Source organism: Nelumbo nucifera, chromosome 3, assembly GCF_055504915.1.
Source record: "Nelumbo nucifera cultivar China Antique chromosome 3, China Antique-T2T, whole genome shotgun sequence".
In the NCBI taxonomy this organism is placed as follows: Eukaryota; Viridiplantae; Streptophyta; class Magnoliopsida; order Proteales; family Nelumbonaceae; genus Nelumbo; species Nelumbo nucifera.
Window position 1 is genome coordinate 56694135 of NC_142651.1, and position 27169 is coordinate 56721303.

Consider the following 27169-nt stretch of genomic DNA (forward strand, 5'->3'; position numbering starts at 1 on the left):
TTGCTAGAAAATCTAAGAGTTGTGAACCAATGAAAAAAATTCTCCTCATTTGATCATCACTGGTCTCTCTTTCTTATTTTCTGTAGAGACTAGAGAGAGAATTTAAAATTTTCCTCATTTGGTCACGACTGATATCTTCTAATTGACCAATGAAAAAATGGATTTTATGGGAATGTTGTATTGACTCTCTTATGCAGGTGAAGTGTCTATGTTGGACAACATCTAATTCTAACCTGGTTTGCAATATCCCTGAAACTTTCCAATATTTCCCATCTTCATAGTTTCCAAAATATCAACCAATAAGATATCTATAATTGGATAATTTAGACGGAATACTCATACTTCTAAAAATAAATAATTCATGTTTTGTTATTTAGGGAAATATCATAAAAAGAGATTAAAAACCTGATAATTCACATCATAAGCTTACCGAATATTGGTGGAAATGAGAGTTATCTGGTGGAGGAATCCATCTATAACCAAACAAAGAAAAAATCCATTCCCGAATAGAAGAAACAAATGGATAGGAAATTAATAAGTGATAGTAGGACTCACCATTAGATTTACAAAGAACACACCAGTTAGGAGATAAGCACCAAAAAAGGCTTCTTACTTTGAAGGAGAAGCACTAGTAGCTCGAGCCAATTGTCCTGCATTCCAGCCCTTAGCTGTCAACCCATGAATACTCAAAATCACCTTGGCTCATAACTTGTCCTTATCTGTTGGTAGCCTCCACACCACTTTCTTAAAAGAGCCAATTTTCTTTTATGAAGATCGCCAATTCCTTAGCCTCCAAAATTCATGCTTTTAATTATAGTTTCTCAATTGACACTATGATCCTTTCTTTCCTCCCTTGGTTCCCACATAAAGTCCCTAATTATTTTCTATTGGCTTTTGGAAACCCCAACTAGAATTTTGAACACTGATAAAAAGTAGAGAGGTAAATTGGCCAAAGTTGACTTGATTAAGGTTATCCTCCCTCCCAAAGATAGGTAATTCCTCTTCCAAGAAGCTAATCTCTTTTAACTCTATCCACCTCTGGGTTCCAAAATTGCCATTTCTTTGCCTTAGGGTCCAGCTTTAAGTGGTGAGGACCAAGAACATGGGCAAAGCATACACATCCAAAAACCCTTAGAGGAATATGGAACATCTCCCCCTCAGGAAAAAGAATGCTGAATGGAGTGCTATATCCAAGAATATGAGAAGGCACTCGATTAATAAAAAAAATTGCTGTAATAACTGCATCACCCCAAAAATGAAGTGGAACTATAGAGCTCAATATCATGCTTCTTGCTACTTCCACAATATGTCTGTTCTTCCTTTCTACTACACCATTCTGTTGTGGAGTGTATGTACAACTGCTTTGATGGACTACTCCATGCTCCAATAGGTTTGATGCCATTTTTTATTTCAAAGTATTCCCTGACATTATCTGATTTAAACACTTTTATTCGTATTCCAAACCCCGACATCACCATCTGATGTTACTATTGAACCAAAGATGCTCATCAGGGGATCTCATCAAATATATTCAAGAGTATTAAGAATAATCATTCACAAATAGAAGAAAATACCAATAGCTACCCATAGAAGAAATATGGTATGACCCCCACACATCAGTATGAACAATATAAAAAACAGAAGAACATCTTTTATTGCTTGCTTTAAAGGAATGTCTACAATGCTTTCCTAGTTGGCAACCCTCACACTCCAAGATGGACAAACTGACAGACTCAAACGATCTTGGAAACAACAAATGCAAAGAAGCAAAAGGCAAATGCCCTAACCAGTTATGCCAAAGCATAATCTGACCCACTGACTCTGACTCAATGTTCCCGCTGACATGATGATTCTGATGACTGGGAAGTGCATCAAGAAGATAGATTCCATTCACCTCACGACCATTCCCAATCATCCTCTTTGATTCCAGATCCTGCAAAGCACAATGACCAGGAGAAAAAATCACTGAATAGTTCAAAATTTTTGTCAAGCTACTAACAGATAAAAGATTTGTGCTCAGTCTAGGGACATTGTTTGGTGAGTGATCATGTTACATAGTGGGATTTGGTGTTGCCTACAACCGAATTTTCCTACAATAGCTCTATGAGTACAGGTCGCAGCCCTTTTGCGATAGTGATGGGAATTCAGCCTAAGAAGACTATAGACCTAGTTCCTTTTCCATCAGGGGCAAGACCAAGTGCTGATGAAAAAAATTTTGCTAACCACATCAAGGAGATCCATGATGAGGTTAGGAGGAAGATCGCAACCAACAATGAAGCCTATAAGTCCCATGGTAACCTATGATGCAGGTTTATTGATTTTAATGAAGGGGCCATGGTAATGGTATGAACCAGGCCTGATCGTTTCCCTAAAGGTGTTTATAAGAAGCTCCATTCAAGAAGGGTCCTTTTAAAATCAAGAAGAAAATCAGCTCTAATGATTATGTACTTTTGGAAATAAACAACCTAGTTGGTTTGGTTGAAGTATTTTCTTTTGGAAATAAACATCCCAGTTCATCAGCCCATTAAGTTGTTCAGTGACAACCAAGGCACAACTCATATTGCTTCCAACCTAGTGTTTTGGGAAAGAACTAACCATATTGAAGTTGACTGTCATTCTATGAAAGGGAAAGTGACAAGTGGAGATATTGCTACTCCTTATGTTAAGTCAAAAGACCAAGTAGGTGATATCTTTACCAAAGTTTGGGCCATTCAAGGATGAATTATATTTGTAAGAAGTTGGAACTTTATGACATATATGCTTCATCTTGAGGGGGAGTGTTAGAATTAGTCCATAGGTGTATTTTCCTTTTGGCGTCAGTATGGGAAGAGTGCAAATATAAATATGTACAGTGCAAAGCCTTGTATTTTGTATTTATAAACCTGAGCCTTTCTTGTTTTATTTTCTCTCTAATATCAGTTTTACATGTTTGGGGATATTGTTGTGATTTCATCCATTAATGAATAATAATACATACTGGGTTGACAGTGAGGGGAGTGAGTTCGACTTCTCTTGACTGAGTGCAAATATAAATATGTACAGTGCAAAGCCTTGTATTTTGTATTTATAAACCTGAGCCTTTCTTGTTTTATTTTCTCTCTAATATCAGTTTTACATGTTTGGGGATATTGTTGTTGAAGAAAACTAAAGAGAGGAGAGCTTGAGAGTTCGGCAATGAGGGTTTGAGAATGAGAGTTTTGAACCTACTCTCTCTCAGCACCCTAACACTATTTTATTAAGATAGATTTGAATAATTACAAGGAGGCCCTTAGTTGGGCAGGAAATTACAAAGAACTTAATATAGACAGGATGGGCCCAGAATAAGGCCCATTACAGAAAAACATAAATAACAAGAAAGAATAAACAGCCTATGGACCATTCGACCCATCTTCTCTACACTCCCCCTCAAGCTGAGCATAGATGTCAATCATGCCAAGCTTGTTGGTATCATGCTGAAGTTTTGCCTTGGGAATGCCCTTGGTGAGAAAATCTGTCAACTGTCCTTCAGATGTGATGAATGGAAGACATACTTCACCCGAAGAGACCCTTTCCCTAATGAAGTGTCGATCAACTTCAATATGCTTGGTTCTATCATGTTGCATTGGGTTATGAGCAATGTTGATGACAGAAGATCTACTTCTGGGTATTGCAGCTTGGTGGCTGGTAATGTTGTTTCTTGGACAAACAAGAAACAATCGGTTGTTGCTCGGTCTTCTGCTGAAGCAGAATACAGGGCCATGGCACATGGAGTTTCTGAATTATTATGGCTAAAATCATTGATGGAAGAACTTGGGGTTGAACAAGCCAATGATGTTGATCGACATCGGTGTAGGCTTCAAGTTTCATATGACCATGTTTGGCAAACAAAATACCCTTTCCTGGGGAGCCCTTCAAATAACATAGGATTCTCTCTGCTGCTGCCATATGAGTGTCTCGGGGAGCATGCATGAATTGGCTAATGCAACTGATTGCATATGCAATATCTGGCCGGCAAACAACTGATTGCATTGCATAGGTACAAAAGTTTCCCAAGAAGTCTCTGAAAGATTCTTTTGTCTTCTAACAATGTCCCTTTTGAGGCTGAGAGTTTATGACTCATATCAATAGGAGTAACAATTGGTCTAACACCCATCTTTCCAGTTTCAGAGAGCAAGTCAAGAACATACTTCCTTTGGGAGATAAAAATCCCATCCTTGGATCGAGCCACTTCTATGCCAAGAAAGTATCTCAATTCCCCCAAATCTTTAATCTCAAACTCTGTATGGAGAAAAGATTTTAGATCATGAATTCCTGAAACATCATTACCAGTCACTACAATATCATCTACATACACAATGAGGTATACTTCCAGAGGTCCACTCCTCTTTACAAAAAGAGTATGATCGGACTGTGTCTGCACATAACCAAAGTTAACAAGTGTTGTTCTAAATCTCTCAAACCATGCTCTAGGGGACTGTTTTAGTCCATAAAGAGATTTCTTCAGCCTGCATACATTCCCTTTCATATCAGTTCCATACATCCCTGGAGGAAGAGACATATAAACCTCCTCATGTAATTCACCATTCAGAAATGCATTCTTCACGCCCAATTGATAAAGGGGCCAGTCAAAGTGAGCAGCTAAAGATAGAAGAACCCTCACAGATGTCATCTTGGCAACATGTGCAAAGGTCTCTAAATAATCAATCCCATATGTCTGTGTATAGCCTTTTGCAACCAGCTTGGCCTTGTACCTTTCAATGGTGCCATCAGCTCGGTATTTGATAGTAAAGACCCACTTGCAACCGACTGGATCCTTCCCTTCAGGCAAATCCACCACTTCCCATGTGTCATTCTTGTGTAGGGCATCGATTTCAGATCTCATAGCATCCCTCCATTCTGGAATCTTAAGAGCTTCTGACACAGACCTGGGAATAGGGTTAGAAGCAACAGAAGAGAGATAGGCAAAGTATGAAGGTGAAAGCAAACTGTAAGAAAGGTGCTTGGAAATGCAGTGTGCAGTGCACTTCCGTTTTCCTTTCCTAACAGCAATGGGAATATCAAGGTCAGGGAAGGATGACTCCAAAGGTGCTGAAACAGTACCTGTTGTCTCTTCTGTGACTAGAAGTGTATGAGACTCTTGTATTGTAGGAGAAACAACCTGCACATTTCTAGATCTTTGCCTTTGATACACCTTGGGATTGAGGATAGGACGAGGAGGTAAAGAGGGAAGAACACTGGGACAAGGAGAATGGAATGACTGATCCACCCTTGATACATTTGAAGGAGAAGCAGACACATCAAGAGACTCAACAGGGACAGGAAGAGGAAGAGCAAACACCTATGACAAATCCTCCCCCTGTGGACAATGTCCTTCTGGAGAGGAACCACAAAAGGGGGAAAGCTCATCAAATGTGACATTCATTGAGACATACCGAGTGCCAGTCTTTGGATCAAAACAACAATAACCCTTTTGTGTGGGGGAATAACCAAGGAAGATACACTTTTGAGCTTTGGGTTCAAATTTATGCCTTTGGACACTTGGAACATGTACATAACAGGTGCAGCCAAAGACACGAATAGGAACAGGAAAAAGGTCCTTGTCCGGATGAAGGAGATTGAAGGGAGACTTAAACCCCAAAACCCTGGATGGCATACGGTTTATAAGGTAGGTAGCAGTAAGAACAGCATCGCCCCAAAACCTTGTAGGAACATGTGAGGCAAATAAGATACTTCTTGCAACTTCAACAATATGCCTATTTTTCCTCTCAGCAACCCCATTCTATTCTGGGGTCCTACCACATGAGCTTTTTGTAGTACTCACATATAACTTCTTTCTTTCCTGTGCCACCAGAAGTTCCAGCATTTCCTTTAGGTTTAACCCCCATATTGGCAAAGTGATCACTAATATCAACCCCTTGAACTTGGACAACCCTTCTGCTCTCTTCACTACTCACCAATGCATAAGCTTGTGACAATGAGACACACTCCTTGGAAAGTATATTCTGTTTTGTGATATTATATTCTGGGTTTAGTCCAGTTAAGAACTCAAAAACCCTGTTCCTTTCTACCAATTTTTTGTAGGTCTCTGCATCATTGGTGGTGTTCCAAGTTACAACTTCTATTAGGTCAATCTCTTGCCATAGAGACTTCAGGGTTGAGAAATACACAGCTAGAGGCTTCTCCCCTTGCCTTAAATTCCTTACATCACTTCTCAATTTATATGCTCGGGCCACATTGAGTTTTTGGGAATAGGTTTCTGCAACACTGTCCCAAATTTCCTTTGCTGAATTCATCCATAGGTAGTGTTGGCTAATTTGTGGCTGCATTGAGTTCACAAGCCACCCAATGACAGTGTAATTTTCTTGCATCCACTTCTCGTAGGATGGATCATCTTCTGGGGAAGCCTTCTTACTCCCGGAAATGAACCCCCACTTTCCTCTACTACATACATAAATCTTTACTGATTGTGACCATGCCAGATAATTAGTTCCATCTAGTTTGATTGTAATCACAGTCAATAAGGAATCACTTGGAGTCCCCTGAACCAGTCCATATTCAGCACCACTTTTGTTTTCAAACTCTGAGGAGTACATCATGTAACCACTTCAAATATGATTTCAGATGACTTCTACAAGTATAATGAATGAGGACGAGCAAGAACTGAGTTCAGCCGACCACAAGAAGGCAATACACTGAGTTCAGCCGACCACAAGAAGGCAATACACTGAGTTCAGCCTTCAAGAAGTAATCAGAAACTTCTAGGCACTTTGCACTCAGCCGAAGTACCTTTTCAAATCTGGACTTCAAGGTAACCACCAAAGGAATAGCCAAGAAGAGTAAATACCAATTGGTATTGCTGAAAAGGCCTTTTTACAAACACAGTGTGGGCAATAGAGACAACCTCACTGTCAAAAAAGAAAAAAAAAGCCTCAAGAACAGTTCGTACAGCCCCCAAAAACAGCCAAATATAAGTAACAATCCACAGCCTTGTTACAAGGATGTTTCGGCAGTTTTAACAGTCCAAGAAGGAGTGAAAACAGCCCAGAAATTTCTGGGTTAAACCAGATTCAATGGCAGCCGAAGGTAGTACAGAACAACCAGAAATTTTCGGACACTTCAACAGTCCAAACACGCCGAAAGTAGTACAGAACAACCAGAAATTTTCGGACACTTCAACAGTCCAAACATAAGAAAATAACCCAGAAATCTGAGCACAACTTACAGTTTCGAGCTTCAAACCAGAACCAAGCTGTTCCCCTTCCTTTTTTTTCTCTGATTCTTCCTGGTCACCGAACCACTTCTCCAAGAGATTCTAGTCTTGGGCACTTCCAATGACCTCCAAGAATCAGGCAACACGAGCCTAAGCTTCCAACCCTTGAATATTAAAGTTCAGGCCTGCTCTGATACCATGAAGAAAACTGAAGAGAGGAGAGCTTGAGAGTTCGGCAATGAGGGTTTGAGAATGAGAGTTTCGAACCTACTCTCTCTCAGCACCCTAACACTATTTTATTAAGATAGATTTGAATAATTACAAGGAGGCCCTTAGTTGGGCAAGAAATTACAAAGAACTTAATATAGACAGGATGGGCCCAGAATAAGGCCCATTACAGAAAAACATAAATAACAAGAAAGAATAAACAGCCTATGGGCCATTCGACCCATCTTCTCTACAGTTGTGATTTCATCCATTAATGAATAATAATACATACTGGGTTGACAGTGAGGGGAGTGAGTTCGACTTCTCTTGACTGTTCTCCCTTTTCTTCTCTCTCTTTGCTTCCTATCTTTCTTCTCTTCTCTTCTCTTTTCCCTCTCTTTTTCTTTCCTTTTCTTTGATCTTTTTAGGTCAGCATAGAGTGCAGGTTTTCCCCTTCCATCATATAATGGATTGTTTTGATTGCTGTTTCTATTAATGGAAAAGTTGTGGCATATTCTATTGTTTGAGTGCCATATATTGAATGTTTTTCTTTTGGCAGCTTTGAGCAATTCTGTATCAATTTGACAAATGAGAAACTGCAGCAACATTTCAATCAGGTTTTGGAATTGCATCTCTTCTGGTTCTTTGTTTTTCCTTGAAAATTCTGATTTAGATGTATGTATTTGTTCATTTGTGTTATTCATTATTTTATTGACAAGCAGCATGTTTTTAAAATGGAGCAAGAGGAATACACAAAAGAAGAAATTGATTGGAGTTACATAGAATTCATCGATAACCAAGATGTTCTAGATCTTATTGAAAAGGTTTGTTTTTTCATCCCTGGCTAAGACTTTTCTTTATGCTTAATTTGTCTAACTTAAATTAATTGTTTTGATATAGGTTATCACATCACTTTCATCATGGTGATTCAGGAACAGTTATTGACTCTTTATTATGCATATCCCCTTCCACTAATATCAGTTCTATCTCCTGTCAATATTTTTTATGTATTCTGCGAAACATTTTAATCTTACATTTTTTACACTTACAACTTCCAGAAACCTGGTGGGATCATTGCTCTTCTGGATGAAGCTTGGTATGAATAAGAATATTATAAGTTGTGCTTTTACCACTCCTATTTCATTAAGGGAACATGTTTTTCATATCATTTAATGGATAAATATTTTTAGAGTTGCTTGTTTGAGATGGTGAGATAGCTGGGGATTTTGTTTTGTAGCATGTTTCCAAGATCAACACATGAGACGTTTGCTCAAAAGCTGTATCAGACATTTCAAAAACATAAGCGCTTCAGCAAGCCAAAGTTGTCACGTACTGACTTCACCATTTCGCATTACGCAGGTGATGTAAGTAACATACATCTGTTCATAGTATCCCTTTTAAGTTGATAACACTGTTTAAAAATGCAGAGGCGCAAAGTGAGGCGCCAGGGTCTTTACATGTGAGAGGTGTAAGCCCCAAGGTGTGAGGTTTAAACTTCATGTGTCATTTTTTTTTCAAGAAAAGAAAAAGAAAACTGGAAGGAAAAAAGTGTGTACATCAGGAGCATATTTTCTAGGGGAAGAGCATATAAGCGAATAGCTGAGCACGTAAACAGGAAATTTGAGGATATTAAGAGCTTGATAACTATTAAAAGTTTTATATGTATAAAACATACCTCATTTATGTTGAAGCATAGATACAAGCACAAATTTAAAACTATATATGAAATACATACATTTTGTTAATACCAATTGCAAGGCATAACTTCATCAAAATAAAAAAGCACAATCCAGGGGAAGAGTTGTGTGATAAGACTCCAACAATAACCATGCAACAAAAGAATACAAACACTAGAGGGAGAGGTCGAAGAGGGAGGGGTAGATCTTCTGTGTGTAGTTAATTGGGTGGTCCATTTTTCGGTTTTGTTGCCTTTATGCTTTGTGCTGTTTACCTGGGTTTGGTTGTGGCTTTTGCTCTAGTGGTATTTGTATTGGGGCATTGGCCTAGTTTGCGTCCTTGCTGTCCTTTGGCTTTTGGGCTAGGAGCTACGCTTAGCCGCGTAATTTCCTTGGGTTGGTTCTTTTGTGGGTCTCTACTATATACACCTTGTATACCTTCTTTTGGTTTTTAAATTTAATTTTACCTTACTTTCATTCAAAAAAGAAAAAAAAAAACAAAAGAATACAAACACACATGAGGTAACTCGAGGTGTGGGGAATCTGCCTTTCCGGGTAAACAATATGAAGCATTTTTTCCTTTAGGCTTGCATGGAGGCACAACTCTCTTAGGCTGTGTTTGGTTCGAGGAAAGATTTTGGTGTGATGGGAAAGGATGGGATGGAATAGGATGAGAAAGAGAATGGGTGGAAATTTTTCATGTTCCATTGTTTGGTTGCAAAAGCAAAAGTAGTGGGAAAATCAACCCCAATAACAATTATTAATTAATTAATTAGTTAATTAGTAAATTTTTCTTATTTTATATTTTATTAGTATTAATTATTTAAAACTAATATTTTAATATTTTAATATTTATTATTAACTAATATCTATTTTCTTGAATTATCAATTACTTTTAATTAATTAACATTTATTTTGATTTAACTATTTTTGTTGTTAATTATTAAATAACCATTAATTTATAAATAATTTTTTGGTATTTTGTATTTTATTATTAATTGTTAGTTAATTAATATTAATAATTAGTTAATTAACTCTGGACATTAATGAATATTTTAATTTTTATTAGTTGATATTTTATTTTATTAATACTTATGACTTAATTAATAATTTTAATATTTCATTATTAATTAATGAGTAATTTTAAGTTAGTTTTAATTGATTAATATTATATTTATTATTTTTTAGCTTATTTATTAGTTTTAATTAAATTGTTTTATTAAACTGTTATTAAATAAATAATAATTTATAAATGGGCCATGGGTCTATTATTATATTAACTCTCAAAATTTCTACAAGGGAGGTGTTTTTTTTGTTAAACAACTTTGCCCCTCCTTTCTGACTTGTTTCCCACCAAAATGGTGGGATTCCACATCCCAAAAATTGAGATCTCGAAATCCACCATTTTCCCATTCCATTTCATGACATCTCACAAACCAAAAGGAGCCTTGTGCTTTAATGAAGCCATGGTTTTTACTTTCGATATCAATGGAAATTTCACCATTAGAGATGGAGAAATTTTGGAGATATTTCGCTAGTCTCGCTAAGATGTTTGGAAAATTTAAAAAATTGGAAAGACTTTTAGAAACATGGAATTGATTATTAAACCTCCAAGGAATCATTAGAATAAATATACTTGCATAAGGTTCAAAAAACCATAGTAAAGAACTTTATAAATCAAATTGGGGAAATTGAGAGGCCTTATTAGTATTTTTCTCTTTGTCTCTTTTTTAGTCTTTTGGCCGTCTTCTCTTCATTAAATATTTCAATACTTGCCATTTTCACTTTTTCTTTTTTGTTACTATATGTTTTGATTAATTTCAGAATACTCTTTTCTAGTTATATGCATTTCTGTTTTTCTTTTGAATTATAGTGACTTAGTGAATAATATCAAAATGGTAGGCCAATTATCCAATCACCAATTCTCTATGGTTCTTTTAGGAAAATATTTTTAATAAGACAATGATTTTAACAAAATATTAAAGTTTTTTAATAATTTTCTAGAATTTTAAATATTAAATATATTATCTATCAATGAGATCTGAAATATCACTGACATATTGGCAAAATTTTGGAGATATTTGAAAAGAAAAAGGTTCCTGGAAAATTTTGTATTGTGTCCTAGCAAAATGGGGACATTTCACCAATATTGTTGATATCGTGAACAATGAATGAAACATCAATGTTCTATTAATCTAATTTCACATAAGAAATTGGTTAACCACAAATTTTGGTTTTTCAGGTTACTTATCAAACCGAGTTGTTCTTGGACAAGAACAAAGACTATGTTGTTGCTGAGCATCAAGCAGTCTTAAGTGCTTCAAAGTGTTCCTTTGTCTCCAGTTTGTTCCCACCATTGCCTGAGGAGTCATCTAAAACTTCAAAGTTCTCATCAATAGGCTCACGATTTAAGGTGTGGTGTTTTGTTTGTTTGATATTTTTGCTTCTATCCAGAGGTTCTTGATTTATGAAGTGCTTTAATGCACCTGTGCAGCAACAACTACAATCTTTGCTTGAAACTCTGAATGCCACTGATCCACACTACATTCGTTGTGTGAAGCCGAATAATCTTCTTAAGCCATCTATATTTGATAACAACAATATTCTACAGCAGCTTCGATGTGGGGTAAGAATTATTTATTTATTTATTTTTGTTCTTTGTTTTAGTGTCACTAGAAATTTTTGTCTGTTAATATCCATATGCTGGACTTTTTTTTAAATATCAGGGAGTCATGGAAGCAATTAGGATAAGTTGTGCAGGATATCCTACAAGAAGAACATTTTCTGAATTCTTAGAGCGGTTTAGCATTCTCGCACCATGCGTTCTGGATGGAAGGTAGCTTTTCCTCCTTATCTCCCACCAAAAAAAGAAACAAAAAAGAATAGAAATGAAAAAAAAATTCTCCACCCTGCCATGCCTACGTTGTATGACTAATACTTCTATTAATGATTATATATCTCTATAATTGGAAGGTTGACATTTTTTCCTCTTCTATTTTGGCTAATCGTTATTATGGGAGTAGTGATGGGGCTACAGCTTCAAAGAAGTTACTGGAGAAGACAAATCTACAAGGTTATCAGGTAAATTGTATTAATCAATGGGAAAGATTTTTTTTTTTTTTTTTTTTGTCTTTAACCATGTGTTTTACGAATGAAAAGAGTATACAAATACAAACAACTTATAATCAATCGAGAAGATATAAAACCTTTTATCTCTCCCCATTCCCTATTTTTCTTACAATTGTTCCCAAAAAAGTTGCTCTCTCCCCATCCATCTTTTAGCAAGTGTATCAGCCATATTGTTAGCAGTCCTTTTATCCCATTGAAATCTCACTTCCATTACTTTGGTCACCCAAGGTTCCCCATGCTGCTACGATAAAAATTCAGCTTAGCTTATCCTCTTTCTGGTGATAAGTGACATTCTTATTTATGGATGTTCTCTCCACTTCCCTCCAATTTCTTTTGATATCACCCACTGAAAATTCTGAGAGCTTCTCAATAGATTTCAGCCGTGGGCTACCCTTGAAGTGAGACATTCAATTGTGGCTTCCTTACTTTTCTAAGAATATTGTTGAAGTACTTTCTCCCAAATCGTCGAAATTAGTGCAGCTCTAGTACATCTCCACGTGATTCGTCCATGTTTCTTTGGCCACAAGAAAGTTATTGAGGCAAACAAGCTTGACACATCAATCAGAAGATTCCATTTGCACCCAAACTGAGATTACCACTTCCAAATACATCATGCAATAAATGGATAGGTTATTAGTAAGTGGTACCGGGTCTCTCCATTGGCATTATACAGAACACACCAATAAGGGGACAAGCACCACTTAAGCAAGTGATAGGTATTATTTCTCAAATTATCTTATGTGAACTAGACTTCCTAATTATTATTAATCACTCTTGGTAATCTAGTGAACGCTTATTTTCAAATTGAATTTAATAAAGATATAATAGTGGATATCGGTAACGACATAAGCAGTCAGGTTTCAGTAATTGATCATATGCAGGACCTGATATCATTATCAGTGTTGCTAGGAGATACATCTGTAGCTAGGAGATACTTTGCTATGTTGGGAGCTACTGAGTCTGCTTTTCTTCTCCACCAGAACATTTCTGGCATATGTTGTAGGGATATCTAACTAATTCAATTTATCATGCAGATTGGAAAGACAAAGGTATTTCTTAGGGCTGGCCAGATGGCAGAACTCGATGCTCTCAGGATTGAAGTTTTAGGAAGATCAGCGAGCCTTATCCAGAGGAGAGCCCGCACATACTTGGCTCGGAAAAACTTTATATTATTGCGGTTATCTGCTATACAGATCCAAACTGCATGCAGAGGTATTGTACTATATAATTTTTTGCTTATCAATGAAAAGAATTAATTTGGTGATACTGTTTTTGGTTGCAAAGAAAAAGGGGGAACAGAAAACAAGAAAAAGAGAAAAAGAAAATAGAGGGGAAGAACATAAATGTTTTCTTTTGGAGAAAATGGGGCCAGTTTTGCTTAATCTCACTCTCCACTATTTCCTCTGTTTTTCCATCATTAAAAGTAAAAAGTTACTTCCAGCTGAAAAGTTTAAACTGATATTAAGTACATTATTGAAAAAAAGACGATTAAACATCATCATTCAAACGAAGACAATGAAACATTATCATTCATAAATTAAGAGACTTATTCACCTTTGTTTCCTTTTTCATGTCATTTTTATAACCTGAGAGCCAAGCTTGCAATTATTTTATACAAAGGAAATTAAACTACTTTTACCTTGCTTGTATTCTGATACAGGACAAATTGCTCGACAACTGTATGAGAGCATGCGGAAAGAAGCTGCCTGTGTGCGGATCCAGAAATACTTGCGCATGTATCTTGCTAGGAAAGCCTATAAAAAGTTGTGCTCTTCAGCTGTTTCTATTCAAACAGGTATGCGTAGGATGGCTGCTCGTAATGAACTTTGCTTCAGGAGGCAGACAAAAGCAGCAATAATTATCCAGGTAATACATGACTTTTATTTCACATTTAATAGGACTTTGTTAACCTTTTATTGCTGTCATTTTTTATGTTTGATAAATAAAAATTTTTCCACTTTTTAATAGCTTCGTTATTTCTCTTTGACAATGGAAGTCAAGTGGAGTAGAGGGCATTGCTATGCTTATACTTGATTGCATTAATCAATGTCCTGAAGAGTTTGTTTTTGTTCTTAAATTTCCAAATTTACTTATTTATTCTGTTGGTTATATTGCATTCCTATATTTTTCTATTTCATTCTTAATAGTTCTTATCTTACAATCTGCGTAGTGTTCTTGGTTCAATCTGCACTTTTCAGTCCTAGGATAAGAGGGAAAGATAACAGAAGGAGAAGAAAAGGAAGAGAAGATGAAGAGAGAAGTAGAGGAGAAAAACTTTGGTTCAGCTAGAGAGAATTCAATCTCTCTCCCTAGCCGACCAAATCTTATTTATATGTTTGTAATAGAAACAGAAAGACACTTATGCTCCTAATTAAGTATGGGACATATTACTCAAACTGAGACATAATGGATAGAACATTCAATAAGACAAGTTATAAAGACCAAAATACCCCTGACTACCAACTCTAACACTTCCTCTGTAGCTGGTGAGTATATGTCACATAGACCCAACTTGTTACATATGTAATCCAGTCTTCCCCAACTTCAACCTCTATGTGCTTTGTTTTCTTGTGAAAAAGTAGATTAGATGAGATGCAACTTAGTTGTCACAATACAACTTCATAGGGTTGTCAATTGAGTACCCAATCTCCTGTAGGAGATTCCTCAACCACACTAGTTTGCATTGTGTGCCATGGCTCTATATTCAGCTTCAGCACTACTCCTTGGTACTATAGTCTGATTTTTGCTCTTCCATGTCACCAAATTCCCTCCAAGAAAAGTATAATACCTTGTAGTGGATCTTTTATAGACGTTGACAAGACTATCTCCAGTCTTGTATAACAAACCATGACTTGGAGCTCCCTTCAAATATCACACAATTCTTAGAACTGCTTCCAAATGTGGAACCTATGGATTCTGCATAAACTAACTTACTACTCTAACTACAAATGATATGTCTGGCCTAGTAATAGTCATATAGTTTAACTTACCCACTAACTTTTTCTGCCTCCTAGGATCCTCGGATTCTTTACTTGCATTTGTACTTAATTTGACATTTGGCTCCATGGGTGTTCTAGCTAGGTTGGCACCCAACAATCTTGTCTCCTCTAGCAAGTCAAGAACATGCTTTGGCACAAATTGATACCATGCTTTGGCACAAGTATTTCTATTTCCAAAAAATACTTTAGTTTACCAAGATCATAGCTAAATTATAACAACTTGTCGCTACCAATTATAACAATGTCAGCTACATATACCACCAACAAAGTCTTTCTAGCTTCAAAATCATAGCTAAATACTGAATTATCAACTTGACATTGTCTCATGCCAAAATCTTTTACACCTCACTGAATCTACCAAGCCAAACATGCAAAGACTGTTTCAACCCATAAATTGTCTTCTTGAGTCAACACACCTTACCATCCTCCCCTGAGTAACAACCCTTGGTGGTTACTCCATTTAAACCTCCTTAAGAAGATCACCATGTATGAAGGCATTCTTGATGTCAAGTTGGAACAGGGGCTGGTCATACATAGTTGCTAAAGATATCAAAACACGAATTGAGCCAATTTTGGCAATAGGAGAGGTCTCTATATAATCTACTCTATACATTTGTGAGTAACCCTTTGCAACTAATCGAGCCTTCAACTACTTTATACTGCTATCTAGTAAGTATTTGACAGTGTACACCCACTTACAACCTACAACATGCTTAACAGGAGAGAGTGGTAAGCTCCCACGTGATTATGAGCAAGAGTAGAGAGCTCTTCCATTGCTTGGCGCTAGCCTGGGGGGGTATGGGCTTCCTGGACATTCTTATTAATAGACATAGAGGACAAAAGAGAAAAATGATTTAGCAATGGAAAGCAGAAAGATGAGAAACAAAAACATAGAAATAGGATGAAGGTTGCAATTATGTTTACCTTTTCGCAAAGTAATGGGAAGGTCAAGGTCAGAAGGAGGAGGCTATATGAGTTTAGAAACAACTGCTGGATTTGCTGATGGAGAAGAAACTGGTGGAGCTAGTAGTTGTCGATGAGTATACATTTGCTTGATTGGTGGTTGTTCAGTATTAACTTGCACTAGAGGTGAGGGGGTCTTGGTCACAACTGGAACAATAGGAATGGGGTCATCAATTGGAACTGCAAGTGGAAATATGAGATGAGGAGGAAACATCAGACCTATTGAAGAAAGGAATAGATTCAAAGAAAGTAACATCAAGATAAGGAAATGAATGCTAGGAAATGGGATTATAGCACTTATACCCTTTTTGGGTCTTATAATAGCCATGAAAAGTACACTTTGTAGAGCGTGCATTGAACTTGTCCATTCCAGGCCCTAGATTATGAACAAAATACAACCAAAAACCTTGGGAGTGAGCGGAAATGGAGATAAAGTCGAAAACAAAACGAAGAAGGGAGAATGACCTTCAAGGGTAAACATGGACATATAATTAATAAGGAAATGTGGTGTAAGTAAACATCACTCCAAAATCGATTGGGAACACATAATTCGAAATGATCGAGCAATGTCAAGTAGATGGTGGTTCTTTCATTCAATCACCCCATTTTGTTCCAAATATTGCTGAAAAGGTGTATAGAAATAATTTCAGCCATTTCCAGAACATAGAATCTTTATGTGAACACCAAACTAAGTGCAGATTTTAGCATGAAATTTTTGGAAAATGGAGAATAATTCACGTCTATCTTTCATAAAATGGAGAATACACTTTACATGTTATGCATTATTTTAAAATTTATGTTTATATTTTTTATTAACATTATGTTTAATATTTTTTGAATTTTTTGCATTTAAAAAAAAATTGGCATTATTTTGATTTTTTTTTTTATTTTTTAGCTTTTTTTTTTGTAATTTTGCCCCTTTCTTAAAAAGGCGCGCACCTTGCGCCTCAGGCACAAATTGGCCTTTGCACTTTTTTTGCGCCTTGCGCTTTTAAAACACTGATAAGCCCCTAGAATGTTTCCCATTCACAAACAACTCCTTAAGAACAAAATAACTTCAAACAAACCCCAAAAAGATTTTTGTTACAAAAAGCCCTAAGAGACCAAATCCCAACTGATGTGTACAATTGTCCCTGACCAGAATCTGAATTTTTAGGATGACGAAAATTCCCTTGGACCCAAACTGTCAACAAAGCTAACCCAAAACATGGTTTAAAATGTCCCTAATTTCCCTAATATTTCCACGACATATTTCCATTTCCATGGCTAGCGACATGAAATTTTCCTGGAGTTGACATTTCCCCAATGAACACTACAAGCACTATGTGGAGTACAACAAATAGTTTCCACAACATATTTTCATTTCCACTTCCATGGGTAGTGTCATGAAATTTTACTGGAATCAACATATTTCTTAGTGAACACTAAGAGTTTTTTTCGATGTTTAAAATGCCCAAAGGAATTTGTGGAATTTTGGAAAAGTTGATGAGAGACTTCTTATGAGAACTAGGAGAGGAGAAAAAAGATCATAGGGTCATGTGGGATATAGTTACCAAAACCAAAAGTGATGGTGGGCTTGCTTTAGGCAATTTGCAAAAAATGAATGAAGCTCTGCTGGGGAAATGGCTTTGGAGATTGACTTTGGAAAGGGATAAATTATGGGCTCAAGTTGTCTTAAGTATTCATGGGCAAGCGGCGGATGCCTGGGACTCTGGAGTTTCAACTAGGGCTATGAGGGCTTCTCCTTGGAAATCAATTCATGCCATACTTCCTTCTTTTCTTCCTCTAATCAGGTATGATATGTGCTCCGGTAACTGCGTGAAATTTTGGGATCATGTTTGGGTGGGAAGCACTCCGCTGAAAGAACTTTTCTCTTCCTTGTATTCTTTATCATGGTTTAAAAATGAGCCGGTCTCCACTGTTTTGATCACCTCTAATTCAACCATTGATTGAAATTTGGGTTTTAGAAGGGCCCTTAGAGAACCGGAACTGAACCTCATTGCTAACCTGCTAAATATCCTTGAGGGGGTGGTTATTGACCCCCTTAGGAGGGATAGTAGGATTTGGGCTCCCTCCTTCGGGTATCTTCTCTTGCTCCTCTTTCTTCAAGGAACTGGCTCATTCCCCTCCTGTCTTTGGAATCCCTTTTCCAGTTTTGGAAGTCTGGGGTAGACCAATTCCTCCCAGAATTAGTGTTTTTTGTTGGGAAGTTTTCCTTGAAAAGTGTAACACTTGCGATTTACTCCAAAGAAAAAGTCCTAATTGGTGTTTATCCCCACACTGGTGCATCCTTTGTAAGAAGAATGGTGAGACTTGCTATCGCTTATTGGTTTCTTGCTCATTTGTTTTTTCTCTCTTTTTGGTGGCAGGTGGACCCCTCCCCCAAATGTTCAAAGCCTATTTCATTCTACTACTGTTAGGGGGCTGAAGAAGAGATGAAAAATTCTGTGGAGGTGTGTAAAAGCAGCTGTATGTTGGACAGTCTGGGAGGAAAGGAATCAACGAACCTTTCATGGGAAAGAAAGAAATAAGGGTGTAATCATTGAACTGATTTCTATAAGGGTGATCCATTGGGTTAAGACTTTGCAAAGTTTCGAAAATTATTCAGAAGGAGACATCATCAGGAAGTGGAAAGAAGTGGCTTGGTCAGCTCCAAGAAAGAATGTATCCCACCCAATTTGGTCCCCTCCAGTTTCAGGTTTCACTAAACTAAACTTTGATGGTAGTAGTGAAGGAAATCCAGGTCTATCGGGTATAGGGGGAGCCTTCAGAGATGATGAAGGTCGAATTATTGCATTGTATTCTGGTTCTATTGGATGGGAGGACTCTCTTAGAGATGAAATATTGGCTGTCTTGGAAGGGTTAAAAAGAGCGCAAGAGTTAAATATCAGAAAATTGATAGTGGAAGGTGACTCTAAGTTGGCTATGAATTGGTTGATGAAGGATACTTCTAGTTTGTGGAAGTTTCTTAATGAAAAAAAGAAAGTTAGGCATCTCACCCAAAATATGGAAGTCAAGTTTCAATGGATAAAGAGGTGCGCCAACTCCTTGGCAGATTCATTGGCCAAACAAGGGGTGGGAAGAGTTAATTTCTTCTGGGTAACATTGTAATCTGAATTGCTTTCTTGGGAGGGTTAAGAATTTTTACCCCTCCTTTTGTACCTTTTCTATTATTATCTTTTAATAAAAGTCTCTGTTATTTATCAAAAAAAAAAAACACTAATAGTACTATGTGGAGTTCAAGAGATAGTATTATAACATAAGTTGGTACAATATTGTAAATATGTTAAGTAACAGTTTTATTGTTTGCCTAACTTACATGATTACCATTTTGAGCTAGCTCAATATTCATTTCAAACATGAAGTTTAATATTAGTTTTTTGTTTGTGTAATAGATTATTTGGTTGATCTATTACAAACATTTGCAGTTTCTATGAGTTAAAATTTTGCTTTAACTCATTTTATCATGAAGCTCTGAATCTTAAAGTTCACAGGGCAACTTTAGAACGTATTGTTTTGTCTATAACCTTAGTTTCTTAGCTTTGTTTAATGATTATTTGGTTGATCTATTACAAACATTTGCATTTTCTATGAGTTAAAATTTTGCTTTAACTCATTTTATCATGAAGCTCTGAATCTTAAAGTTCACAGGGCAACTTTAGAACGTATTGTTTTGTCTATAACCTTAGTTTCTTAGATTTGTTTAATGATTTGCAATAACATAATAATTTAAAAAAGGTGTGCCCATGCTTCTTTTATCATTTCATAAAATACCTTTCTGTATTTTGCATATTTTAAAATGTTTCCACCATGTTAAAATATTTCTATATGATATTTCTGACATTTTTGACATGTTTCTTATATTTGGATGACCAACATTTTCACCGACATCGACATTTTAAACCATGACCCTAAACAAAAATTTGGGATCCTATTACAAAAAGATGGAAATGCAAAATACGTTCACATTTTTTCTCTTTTTTTTTTATTTTTTTTCCTTTTCTTTCTTTCTTTCTTTGTTTTTTGGCATCATCATTGCCGGCACTGAAGAGTCCACTACAAAGCCTTCTTTGAGTCATTGATTATAGGGCTTCTAGAAACCCACTGAAACAGCCTCTTCAGAACCCATTGGAGAGGCATGAATACCTACTAAACGGAAAAGCGACCACTCCTTTTTGGTGTCTCCTTGATCCTCCAAGTGGGTGATGAGTTCTCTTTGAAATAGTATGCTGAGAAGTGGTGAAAAAATTCTGGGTTGACTACCAGTGCTCTGATACCAAGTTCTTGGTTCGACCTGCACTGGTTTTAGTGCTAGGGTAAGAGATAAAGACAACAAGGAGAAGAAGAGGAAGAGAAGAGAAAGTTAGAACTAGAGGAGAAAACCTTCGGTTCAGCTAGAGAACAAAATACTATTCAATAAAATAAGAACATATTACGTAAGGAATGAAGACTATTCAATAAGTATGTGACATATATCAAAATACCCATGACCAAGGATCAAGGTATCGGTATCGGGTATCGTATCGGACAACTTGGATACGGATACGGATACACTTTGGAAACACATAGATACAAACGAAAGATATGAAAACACATGGATACACTAAGAAAATAGATATAAATTTCGTAAATACATCAACTACACTAGCTTTAAGGTCAAAATAGCTACAAATAAGATATAAAAAATAAGAAATGTATATTTTAATGATATAGATAAAGGAATGTATTACAATTAATATTATGGGATGCACAGATATCATACAACTTTGTTGATAATCCATTAATAAGGAGTCTAAGACTCATATTATATAGATCTTTACAAATTAACGCATGTATAAAACCATTATTATATTTATTCTATTTAATTCCAAGATACAAACAAATGCTACTATATTTTAATTACTATATTAATTATTTTTCATTTTAATATTTTTACTTTTCAATTAACAAAAAAAAGTCAACCAAATATTAAATTTTGAAATGTTTAATAAACAATATTTTTATTTTTGTAAATAATAAATATGTTATTATAAAATGTAAATCAAAATATCAATTGATAATTTATAAAATATATAATGTTAACATAAAATATTTCATATGTATATATAAAAATTTTTAAAAGCATATATTATTGCAAATTCATAATTTTTAATTACTAAAATGATTATTCCATTATTAACACTTTTATTTCAATAATTTTTCTAAAATAATAAATAATTTTTATATAAATTTAAATTAGTTTATTTATAGATTCAGTATAATATTATATGCTTGAATATTTTTTAAACAAAATTTTTATTTTTATAAATAATAAAATATGTTATTATTTAGTGTAAATTAAAATATCAATTAATAATTTATAAAAATATATTAAAATTATATAAAATATGAATTTTAAGTACTAAAATAATTATCCTATTATTAATCTTTTTATTTGTATAAATTTATTGAGTAAAAAATCAATTTTTGATATAAATATAAAATTGGTAGATTATTTATTTTATTTATATTTATAAATATTAAGTTTTAATATTATTCTATTTAATTTTATGTTGGAACTGTTTAATATAAAGATATGACATTTATTCAGATTATATTTTATAATAAAGATAATAACAACAATTGTATTTCATTTACCATCACAAATTAAAAAATGGCTTAGTGGCTTAAATTGCTAAGCACCTTAAGTTGCGAGTAGGCTTGGGTTTGAGTCGCGCAAGACGCAAACTTTTTTAAGATGGAATTTGCGCGTGTATCTGTGTATTGTGCGTATCGGTCCATATTGGCCGATACAGTGCGATATGCGGTACTGTATCGTAGCGATACACACGACTGGCATGATACAATGCCAGTCGTAGCATATCCCGTATCCGTCACCACCGATACCGATACAATATGCCCCGTACCGGACGTATCGTATCGATATTTAAATCCTTGCCCCTAACTGCAAAATCTAACAAGTAGTTGTGGTTCCTTGTCCAGAGTTGGTGCCGAAAATACTTGGCTCGCTTATACTACTTCAGGCTAAAGAAGGCAGCCATTACCACGCAGTGTGCATGGAGAGCAAGAGTTGCTAGAAGAGAGCTACGGAAACTCAAGATGGTGACATTTCTTTCCCTTTTCTGTTCTTTATGTTGGTTCTTTTTCTAAATTCAATTTATGATATTAATGAAATTATAGATTCCAATATTGCATGATCATATTGTTAATGTTCACAAACTTGTTTTGTGTAAAGTTACATTGCTATTATGTCCAAGCAGTCTTGTTTTCTTCCATGTGCAACTTAGAGCTTAACTATTTGTAGCATAAAATGATTATAGCATGCTTAGCCCTTGACAATCTAGTTGTGCACTTGAAATTAGGGTTTAAAGGGATAATACTAGAGAAACTGAACAAAGGGATGTCATGGTAAAGAGTCAATTCCCACTCTTAAGGAACCAATACATATATACATGCGTACATACATACATACATGTACAATTACATAATTGACCTTACAGGGCTAAAATAGAAAGGATAAGAAATTAACGAGATAGGATACAACAGGAACATTGGTAATACAATATAATACTCTTCCAATATCTATCATCTCTACACTCCCTCTCAAATTGATGCGCAGTCATAAGCGTCAGTTTGTCCACAAAACATAGATTTTTAGATCTAGTCATAGCCTTGGAAAAGATGTTGGCAATCAGCATGTCAGAGGTTACATGTGGAAGAGTGATAGAGCCAAGAAGAGTCAAGTGTCTAATAAAGTGATAGTCCACTTCAACATGTTTAGTCCTCTCATGGAATACCAGATTAGTAGCAATCCTAGTGGCACTAGTATTATCTGCATGGAGAGTAAGAGAAAGATCAACATCGAGGTTAGCAAAGAGAGACTTTGGCCAAACAATCTCACTGTAGACAGAAGACATAGTACTACACTCTTCTTTAATAGATGACTTAGAGATTGTCTGTTGCTTCTTGCACTATTAGAGGTAAGAGATTCATTCATAAACACACACTATCTTGCAGTAGAACATCATGTGTCAAGGCATCTAGCCCAGTTTGTGTCAACATATTCCCTAGTTGAATTGGTAAAGTTGATGAGAACATGGTCACTGAGAGAACCAAGAAAGGAAAAACGGGAGGGAAGTACAGAGAAAAAACAGAGTTGGAGAAAAAGGAGAGGCCATGTGTAAAGAAAAGGGCAAGGAGATTAGATCTGAAGTGGACAACTTGGGAGAAAGGACAAAGGGGAAGAGGACCCGGTGATTGTCCTAGTTGATAGAATGAGGCATAATTTAGAGATATCTAAGGATGTGAATGCAGAAACTAAGAAAGGAAAAAGGAGAAAACTAAATGAGGTGGAGAAGCTCATTAATGATGTCAAAGGGGACGAGTTTAGTGCTAGGGGAGGAAGAAAAGGAGGTTTATAGAAAGAGGAGCACGAGGGTAATTTTAGCTAGGTCAATGAAGGTCATCAGCTGGAAAGTGAGTTGTGTAGGAAGTGCCACAAAGAGAAGAGTGATTAGATTTGCTGAAGAAGGAGAAGCTAGACATAGTGTTGATCCCAGAATCCAAAATTTAGGGGGTAAATAGGAAATGGATTAGGCGCTTTTGGGGGGAGAGAGAGATGTTAATGGCGTTTTTACTAGCATGGGGTGCTTCAGGGGGAATAACAGTTTGGAAGGAGGATATGTTCCATTGTAATGAGGAACTAGTGGGAAGATTCTCAGAATATTCAGGATGGGTTTGAATGGGCTCTCACCAATGTTTATATTCCAACTTTTTATAGAGAAAGGAATGTGATGAGGGAAGAGTTAGCAGACATTAGAGGATTGTGGGGAGGACTTTGGTGCCTAGGAGGAGAATTTAATGTAATCAGGTTTGTGGATGAATCAAATGGAGGAAGACAAAGGGTTTCGTCTAGCATGAGGAAATTTAACAATTTTATTGAGGTTTTTGAGTTAAGAGATATCCTTGTAGGTCAACCTAGCTTTACATGGTCTAATCTTCAAGTTAACCCTATCTGTTCTAGGTTGGACAGATTTTTATTTTTTTTATACTGGGAAGACCATTGGACGGGTTTGATTGGAAAAACATTACCTAGAGTTACCTCAGATCATTGGTCAATTTGCTTGTTTCAGAGGTCTACTGCTGGAGGCCCAATTCCCTTTAGATTTGAGAACATGTGGTTTAAATGGATTAGAGGTTGTGTGCAAACAAGCCACTTCTCTTTTATAGTTAATGGAACGACAATTGATTTCATTGAAGGGCTCCTGAGGTCATAGACAAGGTGATAAACTTTCTCTCTTTCACTTTACACTGGTGGCTGAGGTACTATGTAAGTTGATCCTGAAGGTTAACTCCTTGCAGTTGTTTAAGAGTTGGGTTGTTGGAAGAGATAGCTTTTTGGTGTCCCACTTGCAGTTTGCAGATGATACTCTGGTTTTTTGTGGTGGGGTAGAAAATTTGAAGTTAGTAGTGATGCTCTTTGAAAGGATATCCAATTTGAAAAATCAACTGTCTAAATGTTTATTGGCTGGAATCAAAGTGGAAGATGATAATTTTAGAGCAATGGCAGATTCGTTGGGCTGTGAGAAAGGAAATTGGCCTCTGTGTTATTTGGAATTACCCCTTGGTGGCAACCCTAGATCGATTAGTTTTTGCACACCAGTAGTGGAAAGGTTTAAGAGAAGGCTAGCAATTTGGAAAAGGAATTATATCTCGGTGGGTGGGAGAATTACATTGATCAAATCCATTCTAGCAAATCTCCTATAGTGCTACATTTTGGTTTTAGAATGCCCCAAGCAGTGGTAAGAAGAACTGAAAAGATTATGAGAGATTTCCTCTAGGAGCCTAGGAAAAGAAGGTGGTGCAGCTGAAGGAGGAAGGGGGACTAGGCATTGGAAATGTTTAGTTGAAAAATACAGCTTTGTTGAGTAAATGGTTTTGGAGGTTTTGTAAAGAAAATGAGAAGTTGTGGAGTAGAGTTATACCAAGTATCCATGGGCTCTCAAACAATGGGTGGGATGCAGGCAGCTTGCATAGAGCTACTATGGCTGTTCCCTGGAAAGCTATCCATGACATTCTTCCTATGTTCCTCATTCACATAAGGTATGACTTGGCTTTGGGTCAGAGAATTAGGTTTTGGGAGGATATTTGTGTCAGGGATTCCTCCTTGGCTGAGGTCTTTCCCTCTCTCTTTGGTCTCTATAGCTTTAATGTAAAACCCGTGTGTGATTTTATCAATTCTTCCTCTTCCCGTTCATGCTTGAGTTGGAATTTGGACTTTTTTAGAAATCTTAGAGAATCCGAAATTTCTAGTGTTCCTTCTTTTCTTAGCTTGTTGAATTCAGTGGTCTTGGGGGGTGGTGGTTCTGATTCCAGAGTATGGGCCCTTAATCAAATTGAGGATTTTTCTTCCAAGTCCTTTCTGAACTCTCTTGTAGCCTCCTCCCTTTCTCCTTCCTTCCCTGTTAAGTAGATTTTGTCTCGGTCTATTCCTCCAAATGTTAATGCTTTCTGTTGAGAAGTGTTTCATGGCTCCATTAACTTCTGTAATTTTCTTTAGAGGAGAGGACCAAATTGGTGCTTGTTCCTAAGTTGGTGTTGCTTATGTAAGTTGTATGGTGTGACTGCATTTCATCTACTAATTTTCTGTGCTTTTGCTATCTTTGTATGGGAGTGGTTTGCGTCTCTTTTTGGTTGCAGATGGCTTCCACCCGTTAGTTTGGAAGGTTTATTTAGCTCTCATACCTTTGGTTACTCTAAAAAAGGGGTCGGATTTTGGGGATATGCACAAGAGTAGCAATAGTTTGGACAATTTGGGAGGAAAGGAACTTAAGAATCTTTGAAGGCAAAGAAAGGAGTAAGGAAGCTGTGATAGAAGTTATAACCTTAAGGGTGGCACATTGGGCGATAACCTTAATGCTCTTCGCTGGTTTTAAGGTTGAAGATATCTTCAGATCATAGGGTCTAATCTAATAGCTCATTCTTCCTCTAGAAGACAGAGTATACAAGGCCTGTTCACTTCCATGTGCTGGATGGAAGAAATTGAACTTTGATGGTAGCTGCAGGGGCAATCCTGGACCCATTGGGAATTGGTGAGGTAATCAGTGGGGGAAATGGAGACATTCTAGCCATGTACTAAGGGTTCCGCATAGAGATGTGGTGAGATCAGTACTGATGGCAGCAGTGTACATAGTAGAGAAAGCTAAAAAAGTGGGAATTGATAGGTTGATTATTGAAGGTGATTCAAAAATAGTTGTGGGTTGGCTGAAAAAGAGGAAGGAGTAATTTGGCAGCTAAGGAATGAGTTCAGGCGCTTCAAACAGATATCTAAAGACATGACGATCCAGGTTAAGTGGATTAGGAGATCTGCTAACAGTTTGGCTGATGGTTTAGATAAACAAGGAATTCAGAGACGATCCATGTTTTGGGCTGTTTTGTAATTATTCAGATAGTTTTTAGGCCTGTTGTTTGTGCCCACAACATCTTGTTGACTTGTTGTATTACTTATTATTTTATTGAATTAATGAATTGACTTTGTGTTGCTGATCAAAATTGTTGAAATAGTTTATTTTATTTCTTGTTTATTATTTTCTGTCTTGTTAGGGTCCGTTTGGCTGGTCTAAATTCTTTTTTATTTTCTGTTATTGTACTTTATTTACAGCAGGGGCACAAGGGTCTTTTTCCCTTTTATTTTAGATGCCCTATAAATACTAATAGGAAGTCAAAATGGAGTGAGTGGGAGAATGGATATGAGTTTTCCCATGGCTGTAATTCCCTTCGATGGACTAAACTACCTTGAATGGTTTAGGGGAATAAAACTCTACATCTCTGCTAGGGGGGAAATTAGGATATATTAATGGGAAAGTGAAGGAACTGAAGAATGGAAGTGCTGATTATGATAGGTGGAACCAAGAAAATAGTATTGGTGATGTCATGGCTCTTGGTTTCCATGCTGCCACAAGTAAGAAAGACATTCATGTGAGCTGAAACAGCTTGTGAAATATGCG

At 36.3% G+C, this 27169-nt stretch overlaps 1 protein-coding gene across 3 annotated transcripts in view; it reads left to right on the forward strand.

Moving 5' to 3' along the window:
* Nucleotides 1-27169, forward strand: part of LOC104602108 (myosin-6) — a 126270-nt gene that overhangs the window by 7108 nt on the left and 91993 nt on the right. For all 3 annotated transcript variants that reach the window (XM_010265678.3, XM_010265677.3, XM_088901069.1), the window contains exons 12-22: nt 7956-8013; nt 8119-8220; nt 8455-8492; nt 8634-8760; nt 11315-11485; nt 11567-11698; nt 11799-11908; nt 12096-12153; nt 13236-13413; nt 13862-14067; nt 22146-22265. In XM_010265678.3, the coding sequence (XP_010263980.2) occupies nt 7956-8013; nt 8119-8220; nt 8455-8492; nt 8634-8760; nt 11315-11485; nt 11567-11698; nt 11799-11908; nt 12096-12153; nt 13236-13413; nt 13862-14067; nt 22146-22265 (1300 nt within the window). The remainder of the gene's footprint in view (nt 1-7955; nt 8014-8118; nt 8221-8454; nt 8493-8633; nt 8761-11314; nt 11486-11566; nt 11699-11798; nt 11909-12095; nt 12154-13235; nt 13414-13861; nt 14068-22145; nt 22266-27169) is intronic.